At 46.8% G+C, this 26,263-nt stretch overlaps 1 protein-coding gene across 1 annotated transcript in view; it reads left to right on the top strand.

The window, feature by feature from the left end:
• The window catches only part of Tcf7l1 (transcription factor 7 like 1), a 198,295-nt gene that overhangs the window by 160,720 nt on the left and 11,312 nt on the right, over positions 1–26,263 (top strand). Inside the window, exon 4 of the mRNA XM_012949215.2 lies at positions 13,637–13,720. Coding sequence (XP_012804669.2) covers positions 13,637–13,720 — 84 coding nt within the window. The remainder of the gene's footprint in view (positions 1–13,636; positions 13,721–26,263) is intronic.

The following is a 26,263-nucleotide window of genomic DNA, read 5'->3' as shown; positions in this document are numbered from 1 at the left end:
AATGACCTCTTTGCCCAGGGGCAGGGAAGAGCTGATTGGCAGAGCTCGGAAGCTCAGCGTCTCTGGGGCTTTGTGTCCCACTCAGTGGTGCCTTGACAAATCCCAATGGGCTCTCTGTGCAGAAAATGAAGCCCCACATCCAACTCGGCTTGGCTGTGTAGCATCTGTGGTATCCAGGGTATAAACCCTCCCACCATGGCTGCTTTTGAGTACTAGAGAGAAAGAAGCAGATAAGGAAATGGGCACACCAGGGCCTCTAGCCACTGCAAACAAACTCCAGACACATTTGCCACCTTGTGCATCTGGCTTACATGAGTACTGGAGAATTGAACCTGGGTCCTGAGGCTTTGCAGACAAGCATCTTTTTTTTTTTTTTTTTGGTTTTTCGAGGTAGGGTCTCACTCTGGCTCAGGCTGACCTGGAATTCACTATGTAGTCTCAGGGTGGCCTTGAACTCTTGGAGGTCCTCCTACCTCTGCCTCCCGAGTGCTGGGATTAAAGGCGTGCTCCACCACGCCCAGCTCCAGACAAGCATCTTAACAGCTAAGCCATCCCTCCAGCTCCTAATTAATTTTAATTTTTTTAATTGACAGCTTCTATAATTGCAGGCAACCCATGATAATGCCCTCCCTCCCCCCACTTTCCCCTTGCCCCTCTCAATCAGTCTCTTATTTTGATGCCATGCTCTTTTCCTCCTGTTATGATGGTCTTGTGTAGGTAGTGTCAGGCACCATGAGGTCATGGATATCCAGGCCATTTTGTGTCTGGAGGAGCATGTTGTAAGGAGTCCTACCTTTCCTTTGGCTCTTACATTCTTTCTGCCACCTCTTCCACAATGGTCTGAGGCCCCTCTGTTGTTTTGGAGGTAGGGTCTCACTCTAGTCCAAGCTGGCTCACTTGAACCCAGAACTCACCATGGTGTTCAAGCTAGCAGCTTGCTTCAGAGACCCCGTCTGTACCTCTGAGATCATAGGCAGGTTGCCACACCTGCCCTGCCTGCATGTGGTGCTGGGGACCCAAACTCAGGCCATCAGTGCCCACTGAGCCATCTTGCCAGCCTCCTTATGCTCTGCTCTTCCATGATTGAAAAGTGGCCTCTAGGTAGAGCCAGCTTTCTAAAACAAACCTTTAGTCCAATTATGGTAGGCAAACCCACCAAATTCTCTTGAATGGGAAAAGAAAACAGCTTGAGGTGGAATGTGCTAGAATTTATGAGAAAGCTGAAATCTTACCATGTGAGCATGCATTTGCTGTCTACTGAGTTCACTACTCGGTCATGGAGTATTTTCGGATCCCCTCTGCTGTCAGTGTGTGGGGAGGGTACAGCCTTAGAAATACTGTTGACTAAACCCTGTGATGAATAAGTGGGGGAAAAGGTGGTTTTGTTGACTTCAAATGTGTTATTCTAAATAACTTTTCCACAAAGAAATTATTTCTGTCATATGAACTTCAAAAGTAGTTTATTTTGAGCTGGGCGTGGTGGCATAAGCCTTTAATCTCAGCACTCATGAGGCAGAGGTAGGAGGATTGCCGTGAGTTCAAGGCCACCCTGAGACTACATAGTGAATTCCAGGTCAGCCTAGGCCAGCATGAGACCCTACCTCGAAAAATAAACAAACAAAAACCAGCTTATTTTGGGGATTAGTGGGTAAAGTGCTTGCCGCAAAAGCCAAGTTTGATGTCTGGTATCCATGTAAAATTCCAGCATGGCAGCATACATCTTGAACCCCAGCCTTGGAGAGGTGGAGACAGGTGGATCCCTGGGGCTCACTGACCAGACAGCCTAGACTAATTGGTAAGCTCCAGGCCAGTGAGAGACCTGGTTCACAAAGTATGACAGTTTCTGAGGATGATATCCAGGGTTGTCCTCTGGCCTCCACACACAAACACCTGTACACATAAAAATTAAGTAGTTTATGATAGAGCACTATGGGCTTATAAATGGGATTAATTTGCAAGGACTTGCCTATCTGCAAACTTCAGGAAGGAATGCTACATCTATACTCAGAACTGGAAGCTGTGAGCCAGGCGTGGTGGCACACGCCTTTAATCCCAGTACTCAGGAGACAGAGGAAGGAGGATCACCGTGAGTTTGAGGCCACTGTGAGACTAGTGAATTCCAGGTCAGCCTGGGCTACAGTGAGACCCTATCTTAGGGAAAAAAAAAAACAAAAACAAACCTAGAAACTCTTTGCGATTCAGTGTCATCCACTACATTTATGCAAATACTTAAAACTGCTCATTTTCTAGGAAAAACTAAGGCATATAAGAGAAACATAATCTTTGTTTTCATTTACTCTTCAATGGCTGCTGAAGCCTAAACATTTTTTTCCCAATTAAGGAAGCCCTTACGTCGCCTTACTACTGAGTTGTTAAGTATTTTCAAATTTAGAACCCTTTGTATACATTTTCACAAACGATAAAGGAATTTTCTTTTTTATGTATATAAGAATTTTTTTTTTTTTTTTTAAGTTTTTCGAGGTGGGGTTTCACTCCAGCTCAGGCTGACCTGGAATTCACTATGGAGTCTCAAGGTGGCCTCGAACTCACAGTGATCCTCCTACCTCTGCCTCCCAAGTGCTGGGATTAAAGGCGTGTGCCACCACACCCGGCTTAAGAATTTTTTATATTTTGTTTTTATTGATTTTATTTATTTGACAGAGAGAAAGAGGGAGAGAGATAGAGAGACAGAATGGGTGCACTGGGGCCTTCAGCTGCTACAAATGGACACGTGTGTCACCTTGGACATCTGGCTTATGTGGGTCATGGGGAATCGAACCTGGGTTCTTTGGCTTTGCTGGAAAGCGCCTTAACTGCTAAGCTATCCCTCCAGCCCTCTTTTTCTTTCTTTTTCTTTTTTTTTTTTTTAGAAAAACAACTTTTATTTTTATTTATTTGGGAGAGAGAGAGAATGGGTGTGCCGGGTCGTTCAGCCACTGCAAATGAACTCCAGACACATGCACCCCTTGTGCATATAATTTATGTGGGTCCTGGGGAGTCAAACCAAGGTCCTTTGGCTTTGCAAGCAAATGCCTTAACCGTGAGAGATGGTTGAGTGGTTAAGGCACTTGCCTGCAAAGCCTGAGGACCAAGGTTCAATTCCCCAGCACCCACATAAAGCCAGATGAGCAAGGTGGAGCATGCATCTGGAGTTCATTGGCAGTGGCTAGAGGCCCCGGTGCACCCATTCTCGTTTTCTCTTTGTGTGTTTCTCAGTCTCTCTCAAACAAATAAATAAATAACTTATTTGGGGGCCATGGGCACCAGGACTTCTTGATGCTCCTGCAAATGAACGCCAGGTGCATGTGCCACTGATTGCATTTGGCTTTATGTGGTTCTGGTTAATTGAAGATGGGCTGACAGGCTTTGCAGCAAGTGCCTTTAACCACTTTTTTCCCCCTTTGAGGCAAGGTTTCACTCTGTAACCCAAACAAGCCTGGAATTCATGACAATCCTCTTGACTCAGCCTCCCAAGTGCTGTGATTACAGGCGTGAGCCACCACACCCAGCTAGATAAAGCATCTTAAACTGGCCTTCAGGAACCGGCAGGGTTGGGCATCACAGATTCCATGCTGTCCTTACAAGCCCTCAGCAGTCCTAAGCCATTTAGCATGAAAGCCTTGGTCACAGTGAAGTGAACTTCCTTAAACCTTTGCTCTCAAGGGCAAAGAAAGTTCTGGCCAACCCCATGGTATAGAAGTGGAACCTGGGGCTTAGCTGATCCCACCAAGATAGGTGGGAGGAGGCTTCAGTTTTAGCATAACATGATTGCTCTTACGGGTCCTGAGGCTTCACAGGCAAGTGCCTAACTGCTAAGCCATCTCACCAGCCCTCGACTTCATTTTTTTGACACAAGGGGAACTCACTGGCACCTAGCAAGCCCTGAGGCACCTCCTGTCTCTGCCTCCCCAGCATTACATGTGCATGACTCCATGTCCAGTGGTGAGTTCTGGGGATCCAAACTCAGGTCTTCATACTTCTGTGGCAAGCACTTTACCCAAGGAGACATCTTCCCCAGCTCGTGTTTTTTTTTTTAAATTAAGTATTTTATTTAAGTATTTTATTTATTTTATTTTGGGGGGGGGGATGAGGAAGAGAGAGAATGGCACACCAGAGCCTCCAGATGCTGCAAATGAACTCCAGGTGCATGCCCTTGTGCTTCTGGCTTATACAGGTCATGGGAAATCGAACCTAGGTTCTTTGGCCATGCAGGCAAGCACCTTAACCACTAAACCATCTCTCCAGCCCCTGTGGTTGTTTTTTAGAAGACTGAATCCTAGCGAGTCCAGAGCACCGCCACAGCAAGTTAATGGGACACAATTGAGACTACGGAGACAGTGATCATTTCTTAACATTTTCCATTTGTAGCACAATGTTTTAGGTTTAAAAATTGCCTTTAAGGACTGGAGAGATGGCTTAGTGGTTAAGGCGTTTGCCTGTGAAGCCTAAGGACCCACATAAGTCAGATGCACAAGGCGGCACATGCGTCTGGAGTTCATTTGCAGTGGCTGGAGGCCCTGGAGCACCCGTTCTTCTCACTCCCTCCCTGTCATAAATAAGTGGGAAAATATTTAAATTGCCCTTAAAGAAAAAGGAATGCCAGGCGTAGTGGCCCATGCTTTTAACCCCAGCACTCAGGCAGCAAAGAAATATAAAGGAAGGCCTGGCATGGTAGTGTATGGCTTTAATCCCAGCACACAGTCAGGACAACCAAAGTCTCTCCAAGCATTATCAAAAGTCCCCTGGAAGCCAAGCATGGCAGCGCATGCCTTTAATTCCAGCAAGCAAGATGCAGAGATAGGAGGATCACTGTGAGTTCAAGGCCAGCCTAGGACTATAGGGTGAATTTCAGGTCAGCCTAGGCTAGACTGAGACCTTATGAGATGGGGGGAGGGGGGGCGCTGGGAACATGTTTCAGAGGTTAAAGGCACTTGTTTGCAAAGCCTGCTTGCCTGTGTTCAATTTCCAGTACCCACTTAGAGCCAGATACACAAAGTGGCACATGCACTTGGCATTTCTTTGCAGTAGCAGGAGGCTGGCGTGCCCATACTTCTCTCCCTCCCTTCTGTCCCCATTTCTCTCTCTCTCTTTCTCTGTCTCACTTACTCACTCACTCCTTGCAAATTTAAAAATGAAAAATAAATAAAGGGAAGAGAATTGGGTGTGTTAGAATTGGGCCTTTAATCCCAGCACTTAGGTCTCTAAGGCAGGAGAACTGCTGTTAGAAACCAGCCCGGGAATCATAGCAAGACTTTTTCTTGCAACAACTTTTTAAACTTTTTTAAAAAAAATATTTATATTCACAGGCAGAGAGAGAGAATGTGTCAGGGCCTCCCACCATTGCAAACAAACTTCAGATATATGTGCCACTTTGTGCATCTGGCTTTATGTGGGTATTGGGGAATCGAACCTAGGCTATCAAGCTTTGCAAATAAGTACCTTTAACTGTTGTACCATCTCTCCAAGCCCTTGAAACAACTTTCTGAAAGAAAAAGAGGTTGAGATGTATTTCAGTTTGTAGACTGCTTGCTTAGAATACACAAAACCCTGGGTTTGATCCCCAGCACCACATAAAACTGGACATGATAGTGCAAGCCTATAGTCTCAGCACACAGGAGATGTGGCAGAAGGATCAGGAGTTAAGGATCATCTTTGGCTACATAGTAAGTTTGAGGCCAGCCTGAGCTACATGGGACCTTGTTTCAAAGAAGAGAGAGCGAGAGAGAACTCTATCACAGTGGTACAGCTCGTCTGCTTGTGGGGTCTGGTTTGCAGCTTTGTGCTGCTGGCATCCTCAGAGAGAGGTCTGGCCTGCCTCAGTCTTTCTGCATGGGGCCCTGGCATGAGGTCACCAGGGCCACTGATTAACACTGGACCAAAGCGGCAGAAAGGACTGGCCTCCTAAACTGGGAAGCCTCACTTTCTTTGGCTGGGACTGGGAAGATGGAGAAAGGACCCTCCACTGCCCACTCCCATCGGAGGAATGGGCATGTGGGGGAGGGTCTGCAAGCTGGAGTTTTCTCACCTGGGAAGTTTCGAATATCAACAGTTTTCCTCTCTCCTCACTGTCGTGCGCCCCTTTGGGAGCCTTGCTGGGCACGGTGGCGTGAAGCGTCATTCTCTCCCGTGCCCAGGCCCTTCTGAAAGGGTTTTCTCTGAGACCATGAGAACAGGGAGACGGTGAGTAGAGCCCTGGCCACATGGAGCAGGGGTGAGGCAGGACGGGTCTGGCTGAGGCAGGGGCCCACATTACCTTTTGGGAGCCGGAGGGTTAATCTCTGTAGCTCATTGGCAGTTCTGCCTGTGTACGGGGCATGCTGGGATTTCCTCCCAGCTGTTTTACATCATGAAGATTTGTGTGTTGGGGAAATTCCAGGGCACAGCTGCAGTTAATCTGCTGCTCAGGCTCTAAGCAGAGTGGGGATTGTGTAGGACGGTTCTCTGCCTCCCTGCAGGAAAGAGGGCTCTGGTCTCCAGGGAAGAGCATCCTGTAGAGGGACCCTTCCCAGGGCCTGACTGGAGCGGAAACAGCCCACCTGGCCGAATGCTGTGCCTAAGCAGAGGTCTAGGAGGGGCTCAAAAACAGAAAAGGGTCCAAAACATTAAGTAAAAAAGGTTACAACACCCTTCTAATAAAGCCAAAACACCACTGATAGCAACACTTGTTGCAGATGTCACTAAAACTAAAACAACTTTTGTCCGCCCTTACGGAGGAATGTGGAGTTAAGAGCTGTAAAGCGCTGCTCAGCATTCCATAATACAGTACATAGAAGAGTAATCCCCATGACGAAATAGGGTTCGTAGCGGTGCTCTGACGTAAAGAAATCAGTTTCTACCTATGCATCTCATATATGAGTCGAAGCAGAGAAACCACATCACTGTTCTGGTGGATGCTGAGAGAAGTCAGCAACTGTTCCAATGAAAACTGTGAAAATAAGAAGAGTCATCCTTCCTTAACAAGGTAAAGACATGTTCTAAGCCACAACCTCACTCTACTGTAAGCCACAATACAGAACCCTAGTTTCCCATAAAGCACTTTCCACATTCAGTGCGATTAGAAACTGCCCATGTATCCTGACTCCAAGCTGTGAAAGTTCCTGCAAGTCAAGGATGGCGGTACCTACCATTGGGTTTGGTTATTTTCTGTCTCTAAATACTGAAAAATCCCTTTTGTCATAGACAGCACCCAGAAGTAGCTGTCTTTGTTGCATGGCCATCACTTGCTCTGACACTTCTCACACTCAGACTTTTGCATTTCTGTGGCCATCCTGGGAGGGGGGTAGCTGGACCAGGCTGTGTACTCAACCTCCTGAAATGCTGATGGCCAGTGTGGTATGCTAGTATTGAGTGGAGTCTAGATTGAGTTGGGAGAAAAACAGCTTTAATTTGCCCACATACCATGATTGTACAGAGTCTGAGTTCAGCCACATGTCACTTAATCAATGCAGATTGCTCTACCACTGAGCAATTAAAACTCACAGGGTGGCGGGAAGGGGGCAGGCTCACATAAGAATTGCTGCCAAGAAGAGCTTTATTTCCATTGGACACTGGACTGGCATGACCTAGGAATTGGGAACTACCTGCCAGCTGCATGTTCCTGGGGCGGAGGTGGGAGGTTACAAGAGTGTAACCATGGCCCTGGAATTCTCCTGTCCTGGAACTTCAATAAGAAGTTTTCTAGGCATTCAGTAGCTCAGTCACTGTGTAGGTCTTTCCTCATCCCACTCCATCATCTAAACCCATCAAAAAGGAGGCTGGAGAGAGGGCTCAGTGTGCGAAGTGCTTGCTGTGCAAACAAACCTGAGTTTGGACCCGTAGCACCCAATTCAGCAAGAGACCTGTCTCAAAAAAATAAGGAGACGTGCATGTACCCACACACATATGAACATGCATGCACATTTGCACACATACACACTCAAAAAATACTTAAAAGTAGAAAGAGGGAAGGAGAGAGGTAAAGAAAGAAGTGGCAGTCCTCTATATTCCTACCTTCTCTGTGTGCACCCTCTACCCCAAACCCCCTGGATTGGCTGGGTCCTAGGTGAGATGCATGCTATTCCAGATCCATCTGTCATAAATATCTAAAAGGGACCAGATGTTAGTGTTAGACAGGACTTGAGATTTGCGCTCACTCTTTCAAGTCTCAGTTAAAATAAGTGTGGTAGCACATGCTTATAATCCCAGCTCTGGGTGGCAGAAGCAGCAAGATCAGAAGTTCAAAGTTACATGGTGAGTTTTTGTTCCGCCGTGAGTGTCAACCAAGAAGGGAGAAGTCCACATGGTCTCCTCCCACTGGAAGCCCAAGACATCTTTTTTAGATAGACAAAACTTCTATTATGGGCTAAGCAACCAGATGTCATAGCTTTTACTAAATTCTTTACTATGAATGCATGTGCAATGGTAATGTGAATAGTATACTGGTCATCTTCTTGTTGCTGGGGCAAAAATACCTGACCTTGACCAATTTAAAGAAAGAAGGGTTCATTTCAGCTTACAGTTCAAGGTCACAGTCCGTTCCGGTGGAGAAGGCAGGACAGCTGGTCAGTCAGTTCAGAGTGTGGAAGCAGGGAGCAGCAAGCGCTAGTGAGCCGCCAGCTCCCTCCTTTCTATCCAGCCCAGGACCCCAGCCAACGGAATGGTGCCACCCACAGTTAAGCGGGGACTTCCCACCTCAATTAGTTTAATCAAGATAATCCCTCACAGGCGTGTCCTTAGGTGACTGTAGGTTTATCAAGTTGACAATCAGTTTAAACCATCACGAATAGTCATGCTTTGACATCCCCAATGTCAGGTCAAATGAGCCCTCCTGGACTTGTCAGTGAATTGGGTGGTTACGCGAATGCTGATTCTCAACACTGAGCACCCCCCCCCCCGCCACACACACGTGCGCACGCACGTACACACACACACACACACACACTCTCTCGCTGTTCAGGAAACACTTGGCAAGATCAGGAGACATTTCTGCGTAGCATGGTGTGGGAGGCATTTGTTAGGTACAGCAACGCTGCTGACATCTCAGAACGGTGCCACTGCACGACAAAAAAGCTCTTGTCAACCAGTAATGATAACAAAATGTCAATCAGCAGTGCCAACACCGAGAAACACTGCTCAACCCGTCCTGCAAACAATCCAAAATCAACTGATAGTATTGTTTTGGCAGTGTGTTCATATGTGCTTGTTTGTGCGTGTGCAGGAACAATTCAAAACGTCAGCTGGTGGTGTTTTTTGTGCACACATGTGGGAGCCAGAGAACAACCTCAGCTGTCGTTCCTCAGGCACTATCCAACTTTTTTCTTCAGGAAAGAAGATAGTTTGTCCACCTTTTTTTTGGAGGTGGGGGGGTTCTGAGGTAGGGTCTCAGGCTGACTTAAAATTCACTCTAGAGTCTCAGGATGGCCTCGAACTCACAGCAATCCTCCTACCTCTGCCTCCAGAGTGCTGGGATTAAAGGCGTGAGCCACCACGCCTGGCTTTGTCCACCTTTTTTGAGACGGAACATCCCACTGGGCTGAAGCTAGACTGACCACCAGTGAGCACCAGGGTTCTACCTGTCTCCACCTCCTGGCACTGAGATTATAAGGGTGGGTGGGTAAGGTGTGTGTGTGTGTTTGTGTTTACATGTTTTTCAGATATCAGTTCTTCCTTCCTTCTCTTGGGAGTAAGGGTCTCTCATTTTCATTGTTGTTCTTTGCTGCTGGGCTGTGTGCCTCTGGGGAGGTCTCCTGTCTCCTCTCATCTAGCTGTCACTGTGCTGGCACTGCAGAAACCTGACACAGCTTCTGGCTTTTACATAGGGTCTGGGCTCAGAGCATGCAGATCAGGCTATGTAGCAAAATCCACTGGGTCAGACACAGTGGCAAGCATTTACCAACTGAGCCCTCTCCCCAGCCTAATAGTATTGTTTTTGTTATTTGACACGAGGTCTGTAGCCCAGGCTGACCTTACTTCACCAAATAGTTGAAGGTGGTTTGAACTTTTGATCCTTCCTCTAACTCTAACTCCCAAGTGTTGGGATTATAGACATGATCTGCCACACTCAGTGTATATGCTGCTGGAGCTCTGATCCAGGGCCTCCTGCATGCTGGGCAAGCACTTCACTAACCAAGCTACGTTCCTACCACCAGCCAATAGTAAGTATTACTGAATACCTTAAACACTAGCAGCATCCCAAATTAGGACTTCTGTTGCTTTGGGCCATCCCCATGTGACCTAAGGACATCTCTAACATAAATGGAAATCATCAGTGTATATTTTTATGACTCAATGTAAAACCAAATCCCAAAAGAGCTGATGAATTTAAGGATACTTGTGTTGTAGATTGAGGAATGTGCTTCAGAAATTTCCTTTTAGCAGCCTCTGGTACTTGTTATTGTGGTTGAGTTTTTGTTTGTTTTGTTTTGTTTTATTTATTTATTTGAGAGCGGCAGACAGAGGGAGGAAGAGGCAAAGAGAGAGAGAATGGGCGCGCCAGGGCCTTCAGCCACTGCAAACAAACTCCAGACGCATGTGCCCCCTTGTACATCTGGCTTACGTGGGTCCTGGGGAATCTAGCCTCGAACCGGGGTCTTTAGGCTTCACGGGCAAGCGCTTAACTGCTAAGCCATCTCTCCAGCCCAGTGGTTGAGTTTTTGCTAAACACATATTCAGGTTGTTGCTTTAGAAGATATTTGTTGCCCAGGGGTGAGTACTGGTCATCTCATTCATCCCTGAGGGAGAGCACTGATGTCTGTGTATCCATTCAACCTCTGGAGGCCCAGGCAGAGGAGGAGGAAGCTGTCAGCACAAGGGAAGTGCTGGGGGCTGGTGCTATGAAGCAGGATAAGGTTGTGGCATAGTGAAAGGCATATGAGATCAAGAGACCAAGCTCACACTCTGGCTTCAGCTCCAGGAATCATACATAAAGTTGCATGAGCTATTTAGCCTGTCCTCATCTGAAAACTTGAGATACTGCCCCCTAGAGGTACTAATGGGCTATGTGCTAGGTCGAGTTCTGTGTACAAAAGTGCCTTTATTTATTTATTTATTTGAGAGCAACAGACACAGAGAGAAAGACAGATAGAGGGAGAGAGAGAATGGGCGCACCAGGGCCTCCAGCCTCTGCAAATGAAATCCAGACGCGTGCGCCCCCTTGTGCATCTGGCTAACGTGGGACCTGGGGAACCGAGCCTCGAACCGGGGTCCTTAGGCTTCACAGGCAAGCGCTTAACCGCTAAGCCATCTCTCCAGCCCCAAAAGTGCCTTTTTTAAATAATTTTTTTTAATTTTTATTTATTTATTTATTTGAGAGAGACAGACACAGAGAGAAAGACAGATAGAGGGAGAGAGAAAGAATGGGCGTGCCAGGGCTTCCAGCCTCTGCAAACAAACTCCAGACATGTGCGCCCCCTTGTGCATCTGGCTAACGTGGGACCTGGGGAACCAAGCCTCGAACCGGGGTCCTTAGGCTTCACAGGCAAGCACTTAACCACTAAGCCATCTCTCCAGCCCGCAAAAGTGCCTTTTTTAAAATTATTTATTTATTTCAGAGAAAGAGAGAGACAATGGGCCCACCAGGGCCTCTAGCCACTGCAAACAAACTCCAAATGCATGTGGTACCTTGCACATCTGGCTTATGTGGGTACTGGGGAATCGAACCTGGGTCCTCAGGCTTCACAGGCAAGCACCTTAACTGGTAAGCCATCTCACCAGCTCCCCCCTTTTAAATATTTTATACTTATTTATTTAGAGACAGGATAGGCACACCAGGGCTTCTAGCCACTGCAAGCGAACTCCATGTGCATCTGGCTTAAAAAGGTTCTGGGGAGTTGAACCCGGGTCCTTAGGCTTTGCAGGCAAGGGCCTTAACCACTAAGGTATCTCTTCAGTCCAAAAGTGCTTTGAAAATTGACACTGTGGTACAAAGACTGTTCCCTGTAGAGTTTCAACTGATGATAGCCATATTTGTCCAGGGTTCTGACATGCCAAAGGCTTTGAAATCCTAGTTCATTCATCTGGGAAGGGTAGGTTCTAAGTAGAGCAAAGGATGGGCGATCTGGGAAGGGAGGAAAGGCATTCATAGGAGACCAGGACAGGATAAGACTCCGGGAGAGGGATGTGTGGTGCACTGTCCAGAATGAAAAGTCTGTCTGTATTCCTGCTTCTATCAGACCGCCCCGACCTCACCACACACCTGCATTCTATTCTGTGCGGTGGGGTGTCTTAGCAAATGTGTCCTTGGGTTTCATTCCCGACCATGGATACCTTTGTGGCTTTTTTGCGCGGGGGGGGGGGGGGGTGGAGGACAGTCTCATGTATCCCAGGTTGGCCCTGCATTTATGTGTTATCAAGGATGATCTTGAACTTACGACCTCCCTGACTGCAGAGTGCGGGGTTGTGGGCAGGTGCTAGCACCCCTGCTTTCTGTGACCGTGGAGATGGAGTGAGCTCTGTGCATACTGGGCAAGCACTCAGGGAGCTGAGTTACACCTTCAACTCTGGACATCTCTTTGAAAGCCCAGCCCCTCCCCTCTCAGCCAGGGCGCGTAGCTCTGGGAGCACAAAGGGGCTTCCTAAAGCCCTGTTCATCCTCTTGTCTGCCCATGGCCAATCACCTTTTCTTCTTCCAGAAATTGAATGGACAGAGCAAGTGATGATTCAAACACTTCCTTTTGTTTCTGTGAAACTCTTCCGAGAGCTGCCACTTCCTAGCGGAGCTCTAGCTCTCAAAGTAGTGGCAAGAATTCTGCAAAGAGGCTGCCCCGCTGGTTGGCTGCCCAGAAGCACCCTGTCAGTGTTGACTCTAGGACAACATGTGTGCTTTTGCTCCTGGCAAAGACTGATGGCTTGCTTATGAATATAATAGCTGCCATTCATCAAATGTCTCCCATGTGTGAGGCACTGGGTCCAGTACCTGACATGGTCCCTGTTGTTCCTAACAACCTGTAAAGTTAATCGTGACAGCCTGCCCTGCAGATAACAAAACAAACTTCAAGTTGTTAAGTCACTTGCCCTGGGTCATAGCCTGCATTGGCTGAGTGAATATCTGAACCTACAGATGCTGGACTCAGAGCCCAAGACCCAAACATCTCCTAAACTCCCTTCCTCCAGACTGACTTGCCATCGTCTTAACTGACAACAGCATTATTTGTCCAGTGCTTCTAAGTTGTCAAAGGCCTGGTGATTGACAGGAAGATGGTTTTTCTCCACTTATTCACCAAACAGTCCTGCAGCCGTGTTCCTTGGAGAATACTGTGTGTGGTGCTGTGTGAGATGGAAGTGGACTTGGCAGGCCTGCTACCAGGGGGTCTCTGCCTCCTGGGGGTCCCATGTGCCCCCTAACTACAGAGAGCGCTTGAGCCTCACCCACAGGTTCTTGAAAGACACCGACAGGTCATGTTGGAATGTATTGGTTCCCTTAAAGCTTGGCTAAGTTGTTTGTGTACCCCCATGGGGACAGAGTACGTGGGGGTGGTAGGGTGACTATACATGTGTATACTGTGGCCCATCAGAGTCACGTGGAGGTCACCCTGTACAGAGAGGGTGGGTCGTAACTGCAGGCCTCCCTGTCTGATCTCCGCCGAGCGTCCTTTCTCTGCCGACTTCGGCACCTGTGGCACCTCGACTCACTCTCGCTCTGTGCTCTCTCCCTGTGCAGTACCTGCAGATGAAATGGCCTCTCCTTGATGTCCCCTCCAGTGCCACAGTCAAGGACACAAGGTCACCATCTCCAGCACACTTGGTAAGTCTGTTTCACCTTATATCACCAGTCTTGTCCCTCCCACTTTGCGGAAGCTGATGAGGTCTCTTTCCTTAGTCTATTCCTTTTCTCATTGCTGTGATCAAATACTTGACAAGCACCTTGAAGAAGGAGGGTACGTTCTGTCACGGAGGGGGCGGCATGCTGGCAGGACCATGAAGTCACACTGTGTCTACAGCCGGAAAGCAGAGAGCAGTTGGGTATAGTGGCGCACGCCTCTAATCCCAACACTCGGGAGGCAGAGCTAGGAGGATCGCTGTGAGTTTGAGGCCACCCTGAGATTATAGAGTGAATTCCAGGTCAGCCTGGGCTAAAGCGAGACCTGACCTGCTGGCAGTGGGGGGAGGGGGCCTATGAACAGTGATCCCTCAGGGCATCTTCTGCCAAGCCCCATGGCAACACTGGGATTCAGAGGAAGACCTGTGGGGTCTTGGGAAACAACAGCAATGGGGTCCCAAGCAAGACTCCTCACCTCTTCATGATACACAGAACTGAAGTTCAGAGTGTGTAAGAGATGTTGCTGGAACCGAAGTGCCGCCTTCCACTTTCTCGGACTCTGGCAGCCTGGGCCAGAGCTTGCTAAGCTAACTGGTCAATGAGCACCCTGCTCAATGAGTGTCATAGAGAATACAGCCCAGGGACTCTCGCCTGTCTCAACTGGTCCAATTTCTAGACAAGAAAAACTCGGGCTTCCTCACTGCCGCCTGTACTGAGTGTAAAGTATTAGGGATACATGGTGAGTCTTGAAACTTATGGAAAAATTTAAGATTGTGTGCATGTGCACGTGTGTGTATTTGTGTGTGTGTGTGTGTGTGTGTGTGTGTGTGTGTGTGTGTGTGTATAGAGCACATTATGTAACAAACCTCCACGTTCCCTTCACCTATGTTCTCCCTCACACCACACTATTTTCCAGCAAATTTCAGACATAACTCTTTTCTCATACAGGACATTTTCAGATGTACTGGTAATTCTTCCTCATTAAAAGCTTCAGTCTAGTTGAAGGGAAAGAAGATACACATAGAATATAAATAGTGTGATGAGCTTGTGTGATTTCCACAACCTGATTAGAGTGGCAGAGCCCTTGGTCATTTACAACACCCTGTCATATGGTTCTCAGATAATTGTCACAGCCATCTGCTATGGGCTCCTTGCTGTGGGCAAGGATGGCTATGTAGGCAACAGTGAGTGGCAGGACCAACATTCCAAGGGCAGGATGCCCCACAACATGCAAAACCCTGGTGACAGGTTCTGTGCCCTGTCACCAAGGCATGAGCAGTCCATTGAACAAGGCAATGAATGGGCTAAGGTGGTGGCTCTGGCTCCCAGGGTCCTACTTGGTATAGTAAGGCTGAGGTACAGATGCCCTCTAGTGGCTTGGATCAGCCAAAGTGGAGGACTCCAGTAGTCATACACCTTAACACCAAGTTAGTCTTCTCCCCTCCCACCACAGAGATCTTTCTCTCACTGCCTCCCATCTGTCTGCCCCAGGCATCCTATTATCCCTCCAAGGTCCCTGCAGCAGCAGAAATCAAGGCCCTCTGTCCTCATGTCTGTCCAAAGACCATCTCTGCTGTAGACATGATTTTTCCTTTGAAAGATGAATGTCCCATCCATCCTGTTGCACAAAAAAAAAAAAAAAAAATCACAAACAAGCCAAACATGGTGGCACATGCCTTTAATCCCAGCATTTGGGAGGCAGAGGTGGGAGGATCACCATGAGTTCGAGACCATCCTGAGAATACAGAGTGAATTCCAGGACAGCCTGGACAAGAGTGAAACCCTACCTCGAAAAATCAAAAAGTTGGGTGTGGTAGCACATGCCTTTAATCCCAGCACTTGGGAGACAGCGATAGAAGGATAATCAGAGTTCGAGGCCACCCTGAGACTACATAGTGAATTCCAGGTCAGCCTGGGCTAGAGTGAACCCTACCTTGAAACCCTCCCCCCCACAAAAAAAGTCACAAACCCATCCTTGCTTCTCCTCTGAGCATCGTCCTGTTTCCAACTTTTCCCAGTGAATTCTCACGCCCCCAGCTCCACATCATTTTCCCTGCTGATCCTCAGCAGCCTGGCTCAGCTCTCTGCCATCTGATGGCTACGTCCAGGCGTCTTCCTGCTCTCAGCACCGATGACATCTGACAGCTCTGCTCTTCTCTGTTGCCCTGGCTCTGGGATATTGTGATAATGCTCAGTATTGAGTCTTAGTCTTTTTCTAGTACCTTTTCCTTAAATAGACCATCACTTACTTTCTCAGTGTGACAGAAAAGTATATGAAATTCCTGGACTCTTAAGAAGGTTCTATCCTAGAGATTGCAACTGCCAGTCCTTGGCCACAGCAGATGAGCACTGTGCAGATCACCTTGCAGTGCTGTGAGGGGAGCAGGGGACCCTGGTTTTTGTCTCAGAGCAGAGAAGCCTGAACTGGTGCTACACATTTTGTCATAGGTACCAAAGTAGATAATTTTCCAGTAAATTAAACATTGTCATACTCTGTGTTCTAATGCAGCAAAGCAGAAGCAGGCCTTAAGAGCTTAGGAAGAAGAAAGGGTCTCAAAAGAAAAAGAGCATGAAAGTAGGAGGGAGACTACTTGGGAAGAAGAAGGGGTTTAGCAAAAGGGGAAGAGAGATAAAAGAGGGTAATAGGGGTCAATGTGATCAAAATACATTAAATATATGTACGAAGTTGTCTAAAATAAAAAATGCTAAGCATTTTACATTTTAGAATAAAAACAACTTAAGTAACTTTTTAAAAAAATTTTATTTTTATTTATTTATTTGAAAGTGACAGAGAGAGAGGGAGAGGGATGGGTGTGCCAGGGCTTCCAGCCACTGAAAACGAACTCCAGACACGTGCGCCCCCTTGTGCATCTGGCTAACGTGGGTCCAGGGGAATCAAGCCTCGAACCAGGGTCCTTAGGCTCACAGGCAAGCACTTAACCACTAAGCCCAACTTAAGTAACTTTTAAGGTGGAAGCCCTGAATATGAACTTGGAGTTCTGTATATGAGAGAAGCTCTCTGTGATCAATTTCAAAATCATCACAGCTCATCCCAATTCCCAGCTGGCACGTGTGTGCACACAGGGAGACCTGACATGCCCAGGGAGATGGAAGGGCACGTCAAATGCTATGAACGCAGGAGGTTTAGATCCCAGCTCCACTGCTGTTTGGTTGGTTGGTTGGTTGGTTGGTTGGTTGGTTGGTTGGTTTTTCAAGGTAGGGTCTCACTGTAGCTCAGGCTGACCTGGAATTCACTAGTCTCAGGGTGGCCTCAAACTTACGGCAATCCTCCTACCTCTGCCTCCTGGGTGCTGGGATTAAAGGCGTGTGCCACCACGCCCAGCTGCTTTCTCTTTATGGAGCATCAGGCAAATTATCCCATCTCTCTGTGCCTCAGTTTCCCTATCTATTAAATGGGGATTAGAGCAGCACTGATGTCATGGAACTGTACAGAAATGAGCTAGTGTTGTAAATGAGTTTAGCATTGTGCCTATCACAAAGTATGTCTTCACTATTTGCTTCTTCTGTCGTGGCACCACCACCACCACCATTGCTATGATCAAAAAATTAGAGAAGGAATGGACAATTAAAATCCTGTTTAATTAGTGAAACTAAGAGGCAATGAGAGTCCGAACTAGGTGCCAGAACAAATGGACTAATTGCAAAGGTAATAGAGATAATGAGCCCATAGAATTTAGTGTCTTAATCCCCCAAGGATATGATTTAATTGGGCTGGGGTGGGGCTGGTATCTCAGTTGTTTAATCTCCCCACAGGACTCTGAGGGGCAGGCAGAGTTGAGAATCATTCTGGTAATTACAAATCACAAATGGGAGGCCAGGGCAAGAGGGGTGGAAGACAACCCAGATGGCTGGATGAGGCTTCCTCCCCACGCGAGAGGTGTCCGCAGGCCTCGGGGGTTCTTTAGGAAGTGGTCACAGAAGGTTGCGCATAAGTCTTTTTTTTTTAATTAGAGGAACTAAAATAGTCTAGATTATGAAAATATATTTTAGATCAGAAGTAAAATATTTGAAGAAGAGGTTTGCCCTTGGAGCAGGGCCAATGAAGAAAACAGCTTGCATACTTGCAGAGCTTTGGTGAGTCATGTGGAAGCTGTCTGTCAAGTAAGAGTGTAGAAACAAGTCATGACTGGCCAGCGTGGGGGTGGGGTAAAGTGTTATTATTACTTGAATTTTTTTCACACCTTTAAAGCAAGCTTGAAAGGCCCAGTAACATTTCCTGTGTGACTATTTGGTCACAGTAATCTCACTCCAGCTCCCTTACAGACCATGCCCATGGGCCTGAGCCATGTCTTCCCTCCATTCTCTCTCTCTGGAATGCTTTGCCTAGCCACACACTTCAGAATATAACCAAACAAATTTAAAAGGCTGGGCCAGGTGTGGTGGCTCATGCCTTGAATCCCAGCACTTGGGAGGCCAGGGTAGGAGGATTGCTGTCAGTTCAAGACCACCCTTAGACTCCATAGTGAATTCCAGGTCAGCCTGGGCTAGAGTGAGACCCTGCCTTGGGGGGGGGGGGATTAAAAGGCTGTGTCTGTTTTATTCACATGTATGTATATACCCTGAATCTATTGTAATGTCCAGGGAGAATTTAGTAAGTGGAAGAATAAATGGTTTGTTAAAAGGTTGACATCCTTTCTGTATCTCAACCTACCCAGGTCTTTTCCCTTTTCTCATTCAGAACTTTTAAAATGAGAGAGAGAGAGAGAGAGAGAGAGAGAGAGAGAGAGAGAGAGTGTGTGTGTGTGTGTGTGTGTCAGAGTCTCACTGTATATAGCCCAGGTTAACCTGGAACACTCTAGCCCAAGCTGTCCTCAAGCAATCCTCCTACCCAGCCTCATGAGTGCTGGGATTATAAATATGAGCCACTACTCCGTGCTTAGAAAAATGCTGAGGTGACAGAAGTAATGACACGAGGGCTGGGGAAATGGCTCAGTTAGCAAAGTAATTGTCGTGCAAGCATGAGTTCAGCGCCCAGAACCCACATAAAAATGTCCAGCATCGGGCTGCAGATGGCTTAGCAGTGAAAGTGTTTGCCTGCGAAGCCTAAGGACCCAGGTTTGATTCTCCAATATCCACTCAAGCCAGATGCTCAAGGTGGCACATGTGTCTGGAAGGAAGTATGTGACAGAAACAAACTGAGAGAGGAGTGTTTTCTCTTGGCTCCCAGTTTCAGGCGACCTCAGGCCAGGGTGGCAGGGAAGCATGATGGAGTGGTTTCAGTCCATGGTGGCAGAAGCTTGCAGGCCAGGAAACAATTACATGCTTCAAGACCCACTCCAAGTTAATAATATTGAACTCCACCAGCTAGAGTCCACATCCCAAAGGTTCTACAACCTCCCTCAACACCACTAACTGGGTACCAAGTTTTTAAACATAAGCATGGGAGATTTTCAGATTCAAACCATAACAGTGACACACACTTAGAATCCCTATAATTGGGAAGCTAAGGCACGAAGATCTTGAATTCAAGGCAAGCCTGGGGTAGACTATATGGCAAGGCCTTGTCAAAACAAGCAAATAAAACTTTATAAGTAATGTTCCTGAATAAGAAACCAAAACAAATAAAAATATAAAACATCAATGAGAAAATTAAAATGCCCTTTCAAGACAAAAACTTGAACTTAGAGATCAAAAGAGTTACCCTGTAAAATTAAGTGAAAATTAACATCCCCTTTAAACACATCCTGACAGTTACTGAATTGCAAAGACTTTAAAAACATTACCTTTTGCCAGTCCTCAGACACAGGCCTGTAATCCCAGCACTCAGGAGGGTAAGGAAGTAGGATCATGAATTCAGCCTGGGCTACTCAGCAAGACCCTGTCATCAGAAAATAAGAATAAATAAACAAAACGGAAAACCATTTTCCTTCAAGCATCCATGGAAAGGGGAGAAGAGGTTAGAAGCAAATGAACAAATATAAAGCGACCATCTTGGGATTAGAAATATGGCTCAGAGGGTAAAGGCACATGCTTACAAAGCCTGACTTCGCAGGTTCAATTCCCCAGTATTCACTTAAAGCCAGATGCACAAAGTGGTGTGTGCAGCTGGAATTCATTTGCAGTGGCAAGAGGCCTTGATGGACCCATACTTTCTCTATCTCGAAAGAAAAGAAGGAAGGGAGGGAGGGAGGGAGGGAGGGAGGGAGGGAGGGAGGGAGGGTAACCATCTTAAGTTAACTCCTTAGTTCTAACAATGAGAAAGCAAGAGTTTTTGACAAGGAAGGGTTTATCCAAATAATCATTTACCAGTTCAACTTGCAAAACCTAGCACAGCTCAGCAGGCCCTGAAGGTACCCCTGGCTCCCAGAGTGCTTTATCTCCACTTGAAGATTGCTGATTTATCTGCACCTTTCACAGCCTGCGGCACAGTGCTGCCTGGCTTAGGAACTACGAAGCTTCCTTTTGGGTTTTAAGAATGTCTCACGTTCCTGTCTTGGGTGCTGGAATCATAGGTTTGAGCCCCTGTGCTTGGCTTATTTTGGTTTTTAGGTTTTCCCTCTCTCCCTCCCCCCTCATTGTTTTGGCTCACTTTTTAAAATATTTATTTATTTGAGAGAGAAAGAGAAAGGCAGATAAATAGAGCAAATGATTGCGCCAGGACTTCCAGCCACTGTAAATGAACTCCAGAGGAATGCTCCACCTTGTGCATCTGGTTTACGTGGGTCCTGGGGAATCGAACCTAGGTGCTTTGGCTTTGTAGGCAAGCACCTTAACCCCTGAGCCATATCTCTCCAGCCCCTGTTTTTGGTTTATTTTTTGAGGTGATAGGGATTGAACCTAAGAGTCTACCACTGAGCTACATCCCCAGCCCAGAGATTGTTAATAGAGGCCTTATCGCCGCCTCCTCACCAGTCCAGTGGCTTCCACATGCTTCCTCAGACACACTGGACCTACCGCCCACCTCCAGCCGTTACACTGGTATTCCAGTGCCAAAACGCTTCCCTCGCGCAGCCGCCAAGCACATGTCTAGCTCTCCACTCCCTTCAGTTATGTATCCAAGCCCTTTCCTCTTTGAGCGCCTCTGTGGTCATCCCATGGGTCCCAACCACTGCTGTTTTTCTTACCTGCCTTCCCCAATTTAGCTTTTCTCCTTCCCACTTATCACCACCTGTTACATTTCTATTTCTGTGAGGATAAGTTTTTTTTAATATTTTTATTTGGGGGAGAGAGAGTGAGTGCGGGGGGGGGGGCGGGACATGCTAGGGCCTCTTGCTGCTGCAAATGAACTCCACATGCATGTACCACTGTCTAGGTTTACATGGGTGCTAGGGAATTGAACCTGGGCTGGCAGGCTTTGCAAACATGTGCCCTAAGTGCTGAGCCATCTCCTCAGCCTGAGGATAAGTATTTTTGTCTAAGTAGATAAGATTTTCCTACTGCAGCCATAAGACCTAGAACAGTACACAGCATACAGCAGATACAGAAATACTTGTTCATCTTCATGAGAAACCTTTGTTTTCTTCAAGGATTGTTGTCCGGCCACACTGGGTCCTTCGTATTGCTCTGCCACTTCCACTGCCATGGCTGTCCAACTCTTCACAGTCATTTATTCCATGAACGAACAGGACGTTGCATTTGTCACAGGAGAGAGAAATTCTGTCGGGGAGTTGTGTGTTTAGATTTCCTTGACTTGATAGGATGGAATGAGAGGATAAGCAAGGAACTTAACATTTTTAACATTTTGCCTTGGAAGTAGTTTTTGTTAGTACAGGAGCTATCAGTGTACGGAGGAAGATTCTTTTCCAGTTTTTAAAAAATATGATTTGAGAGAAAGAGAAAGAGGCAGTTATATAAATAAATGGGGGGGGGGAGAATAGGCACACCAAGGCCTCTAGCCGCTGCAAACAAACTCTAGATGCATGTGCCACTTTGTGCATCTGACTTATGTGGCTCCTGGTGAATCAAACCTGGGTCCTTAGGCTTCACAGGCAAGTGCTTTAACTCCTAAGCCATCTCTCCAGCCCCTTTTTCAAATTTTAATCAGGTTCTTAGTATACATTTTCACTCATTATCTGTACCAGCTGGAATAATTTGCTGGCTTTAAGGTAGACATGGAGGGTAGAGACAGGTGGCCAGAAATTGGTGAGGAATTCAAAAATTGTGGCAAAATGAGAGACTTGAGAACAAGGTAACTCTTATCACACTTGGTAAGTTCTCATTAGGTAAAGCGAAAACTTACTTAGAGATAAACCAACATACGGAGTTAGAAGTGAGTCATCTCCGGAATTTGCTTCAGGAAGGGCCTCACAGGACCTGCACTGAGGTGTGGGCAGGGCAGCAAAAGTTGTTCCCTGCCCTAAAATCTTAAGCAGTGAATCAGACTGGTAATCTACAGGTGTCCCAAGTGCGGGGAGGGGGAGAGAAGAAAACTACCTCCATGGGTAGTTTTACTGTTGAAGCATTAGGATTTAATCTTGACTGGGGATACTAGGTCGCTAGCTCATCCCATAAAGCCCTTGTCATGTAGACATATGCACTCTTGTGAAAACCTGATTGGTGGCTTATACCTATGATCCCAGTACTGGGACTGAAACAGGAGGGTCCCCAGGGCTTTCTGGCTAGCTAGACTGGTGGAATCAGCAAGCTCCAGATTCAATAAGAGACTCTCATAAAATAAGGCTCTCGCAGGGCATGGTAGTGCACGCCTTTAATCCCAGCACTTGGAAGGCAGAGATATGAGGATCACTGTGAGTTCAAGGCCACCCTGAGACTACATAGTAAATTCCAGGTCAGCCTGGGCTAGAGTGAGACCCTACCTCAAAAAAAAGGTGGGGGGGAGCTCTCAGAGAACAACTAAAGAAAATAATCAGTGTCAATCTCCAGTCTCCACATGCAGCCACATGCACCCACACAATACGAACATGAATACACACATGCACACAAAAATAGTTGTCTGGAATCTGAGGTGTTCTCTCATTGTGAGAAGATCAGGAGTAGGGACTTCATATCTGCTGATCCGGAGTTTTGAAACTTGCTTTACCTGAGCCAGCTAAATAGATAAACAGGTTCCTTCAAGACCTTGTTGAAAGAACCCACAGGAAATGTAAAAGTGGCTGGGGAAGATCCCCGCAACAAACATGAGGGTGCAAGTAAAGGGACATGGCAAAATGGACACCTTGTTGACTAGGCTGTATGACCAAAGAAATGCAGTGATCCTAGAAGAGCCAGCCCGTATGACTGCGGCAGCTGAAGCCACCAAGTCCTTGCATCTCTTTCCAGACCCTCATTTTGCCACTGAGCAATTTGAGCAGAGGTTGCTGTGTCTGGAGGCCTGTCTGATCATTTCAAATCCCTGTCCTTATCAGGGGCTGCCCCAGGATGTGAATGAGCTATTGTGAAAGATCAATTCTGTTTCCCTTTTCCTTACACCTTGCTTTTTTTTTTTTAATTTTTTATTTATTTATTTGAGAGCGACAGACACAGAGAGAAAGACAGATAGAGGGAGAAAGAGAGAATGGGCGCACCAGGGCTTCCAGCCACTGCAAACGAACTCCAGACGCGTGCGCCCCCTTGTGCATCTGGCTAACGTGGGACCTGGGGAACCGAGCTTCAAACCGGGGTCCTTAGGCTTCACAGGCAAGCGCTTAACCGCTAAGCCATCTCTCCAGCCCTTGCTTTTATCTGTAGTTTCTTGCCAACTGTTCTGCCCCTCCCCACCAGAGAATTAGCAGCAAACAGATAATTGAATGTGAATAGAACAGGTGTCTTGAATAGTAATATCAGGTGGTGTTATCTGTCTGCCAAAATGCTACATGTCTTCCTGGGCAACTTTCATGAGTGATGACACTGCTTCTGATCTCTTAAATTGAGGTTAAGAAGAAAAGAGGCCTCAAGTAAGTTACAGGCATGGCTTTTCTAGGAGGGTGACCTCAGGGGGTGGGGGGTTTGTAGAGAGTTGCCTTTAGTTTGGGCTTGAAGTAAGCCCCAAAGAGTGAAAGAGGTGCTGTGGAGGTGGCTCCGCTGTTAAAGGCACTTAGCTGCAAAGCCTGCCGGACAAGGTTCAATTCCCCAATACCTACATCAAGCTAGATGCACAAAATAGCATTTAGACTTTGTTTACAGCAGCAAGAGGCCCTGATGCACCCATTCTCTCTCTGTCTGTCTCTCTCTCTGTCTCTCTGTCTCAAGTAATAACACACTTAGTCCCAGCACTCGAGAGGCAGAGGTAGGAGGATCACAGTGAGTTCAAGGCTACTCTGAGACTACCTAGTGAATTCCAGGCTGGAGGGAGAACCTACCTCCAAAAGGTAAATAAGTAGTGAAGGAGGTCACATCGCCTCCTTAGGAGCCAAGAGTTTGAAGAGCTTTGGCTTGGACAGCTCTGAAAACAGAACTGTGCAGGATGTGGTGGTGCAGACCTGTAATCCCAGGACTCAGGGGCAAAAGGATCACAAGTTCAAGGCCGGACTAGGTTACATAGTGAGACTCTTATTTATTTATTTATTTGAAAGAGAGACAGAATGAATGGGCATGCCAGAGCATCTAGCCACTGCAAACGAACTCCAGACGCGTGCACCACCTTTTGCATCTGGCTTATGTGGGTCCTGGGGTATCGAACCCGGGTCCTTTGGCTTTGCAGGCAAGCTCCTCACCAAGCAATCTCGCCAGCCCAAGACTCTTATCTTTTTTAAGTGGGAAGGGGAACATATTTACAGGAGGGATTTAGATCCAGGGTGTTCTCTTTTGGATAGCCCTGTGCCTTTGCTTACATTTGTACATTCCAAACACTTGACCTTAGTTTATGCTATGGTCATCCTTCTCCCCTGAGAGCTGAAGAGGGAAGAACAAATGCGAATCTGTCCTGGGACAGAAGCCTTCTAAGAGAACCACTCAGTCTCAGAGAGAAATTCTTGCTTGGTCATCTCAAAGGCTGTTGGTCTCTCCCAATTCATTTTCTGGACAATGATGCCATCTAGGGGCCAACAAATGGCTCACAGGGCATTTAGGTGTATCCATATCTAGATTTCCAAATTTAACTCACACCACCTGGGTAATCAGGACTTCTTACCTTAAAATGACTGTGAGTGACATAAATTAAAAACTGATGTTTGTTTAGCTGGGCGTGGTGGCACACGCTTTTAATCCCAGCACTCAGGAGGTAGAGGTAGGAGGATTGTAGTGAGTTCGAGGCCACCTTGAGACTACATAGTGAATTCCAGATCAGCCTGGCCTAGAGTGAGACCCTACCTTGAAAAACAAAAAAGTTTGGCCAGGTGTAGTAGCGCACACTTTTAATCCCAGTATTCAGCATGCAGAAGTAGGAAGATGGCTGTAAGATTGGAGCCAGCCTGGGCTAGAGTGAGACCCTGCCTTGATAAAACAAAGAACTGATGTTTGGAGGCTAAAGTGGGGTGATCTTGAGTTTGATACTAGCCTGTATTACTTAGTGAGATGGTAGGTTTTTTTTAAATTATTTATTTACTTATTATCTGCAAGGAAAAAGAGAGAATGGGAACACCAGTCTCTTGCCATTGCAAAGGAACCTCAGACATATGTGCCACTTTGTGTATTTGCCTTTCCACTTAATCACCTCCCCAGTCTGAGATGGTGTCTTTAAAAAATATATATTGGAAGCCAGACATTGGCACACGACTTTAATCTCGGAGCTTGAGAGGTAGAGGTAGGAGGATTTCCATGAGTTCGAGGCCATCCTGAGGGTACCTAGTGAATTCCAGATCATCCTAGGCTAGAGTGAAATCCTACCTCAATAAGCCAAAAAGTATTTTTATGTTGGGGCTGGAGAGATGACTCAGTGACTAAAGGTAATTGCTTGCAAAGCCTGACTGCCTGGGTTCAATTTCCCAGAACCCACATAAGGCCAGATGCACAAAGTGATACATGCACCTGGAGTTTGTTTGCAGTGACAAGAGGCCCTGTTGCACCCATTCTCATTCTCTCCCTTTCTCTGTCTATCTACCTGTCTCTTTCTCTCTATCAAATAAATAAAATAAATATTTTTTAAAAAAGAAAAGAAAGCCAGCCCACATAATTCTATCTCAAACATAAATAACCATTCCCATTGTTTTTTGGTTTTGGGGTGTTTTTTGTTGTTCTTGTCTTTCCCCCCGCCACACAAGGTAGGGTCTCACACTGGCCCAGACTGACCTGGGATACACTATGGAGTCTTATTATCTCAGGGTGGCCTCAAACTCATGTGATCCTCCTACCTCTGCCTCCTGGGTGCTAGGATTAAAGGCATGTGCCACCACCCCAGCTCTGGTTTTTTGTTTGTTTCTTTGTTTTTTTTTTTTTTAATGCAAGAGAAAGAGAATTGGCGTGCCAGGACCTCCAGTCACTGCAGTCGAACTCCAAACAAGTGCGCATGTGCAACCTTACACACTTGTGCCACCTTGTGTATCTGGCTTACGTGGGATCTGGAGAGTAGAACATGGGCCCTTAGGCTTTGCAGGCAAATGCCTTAACGACTAAGCCATCTCTCCAGCCCTCTTGGTTTTGGGTTTTTTTTTTTTCTGTTTTTTTTTTGTTTTTTGTTTTTGAGGTAGGGTC

Source organism: Jaculus jaculus, chromosome 6, assembly GCF_020740685.1.
Source record: "Jaculus jaculus isolate mJacJac1 chromosome 6, mJacJac1.mat.Y.cur, whole genome shotgun sequence".
Classification (NCBI taxonomy): Eukaryota; Metazoa; Chordata; class Mammalia; order Rodentia; family Dipodidae; genus Jaculus; species Jaculus jaculus.
Note: the sequence above shows the minus strand (reverse complement) of the source record. Positions and strands in the feature narration are given on the sequence as shown.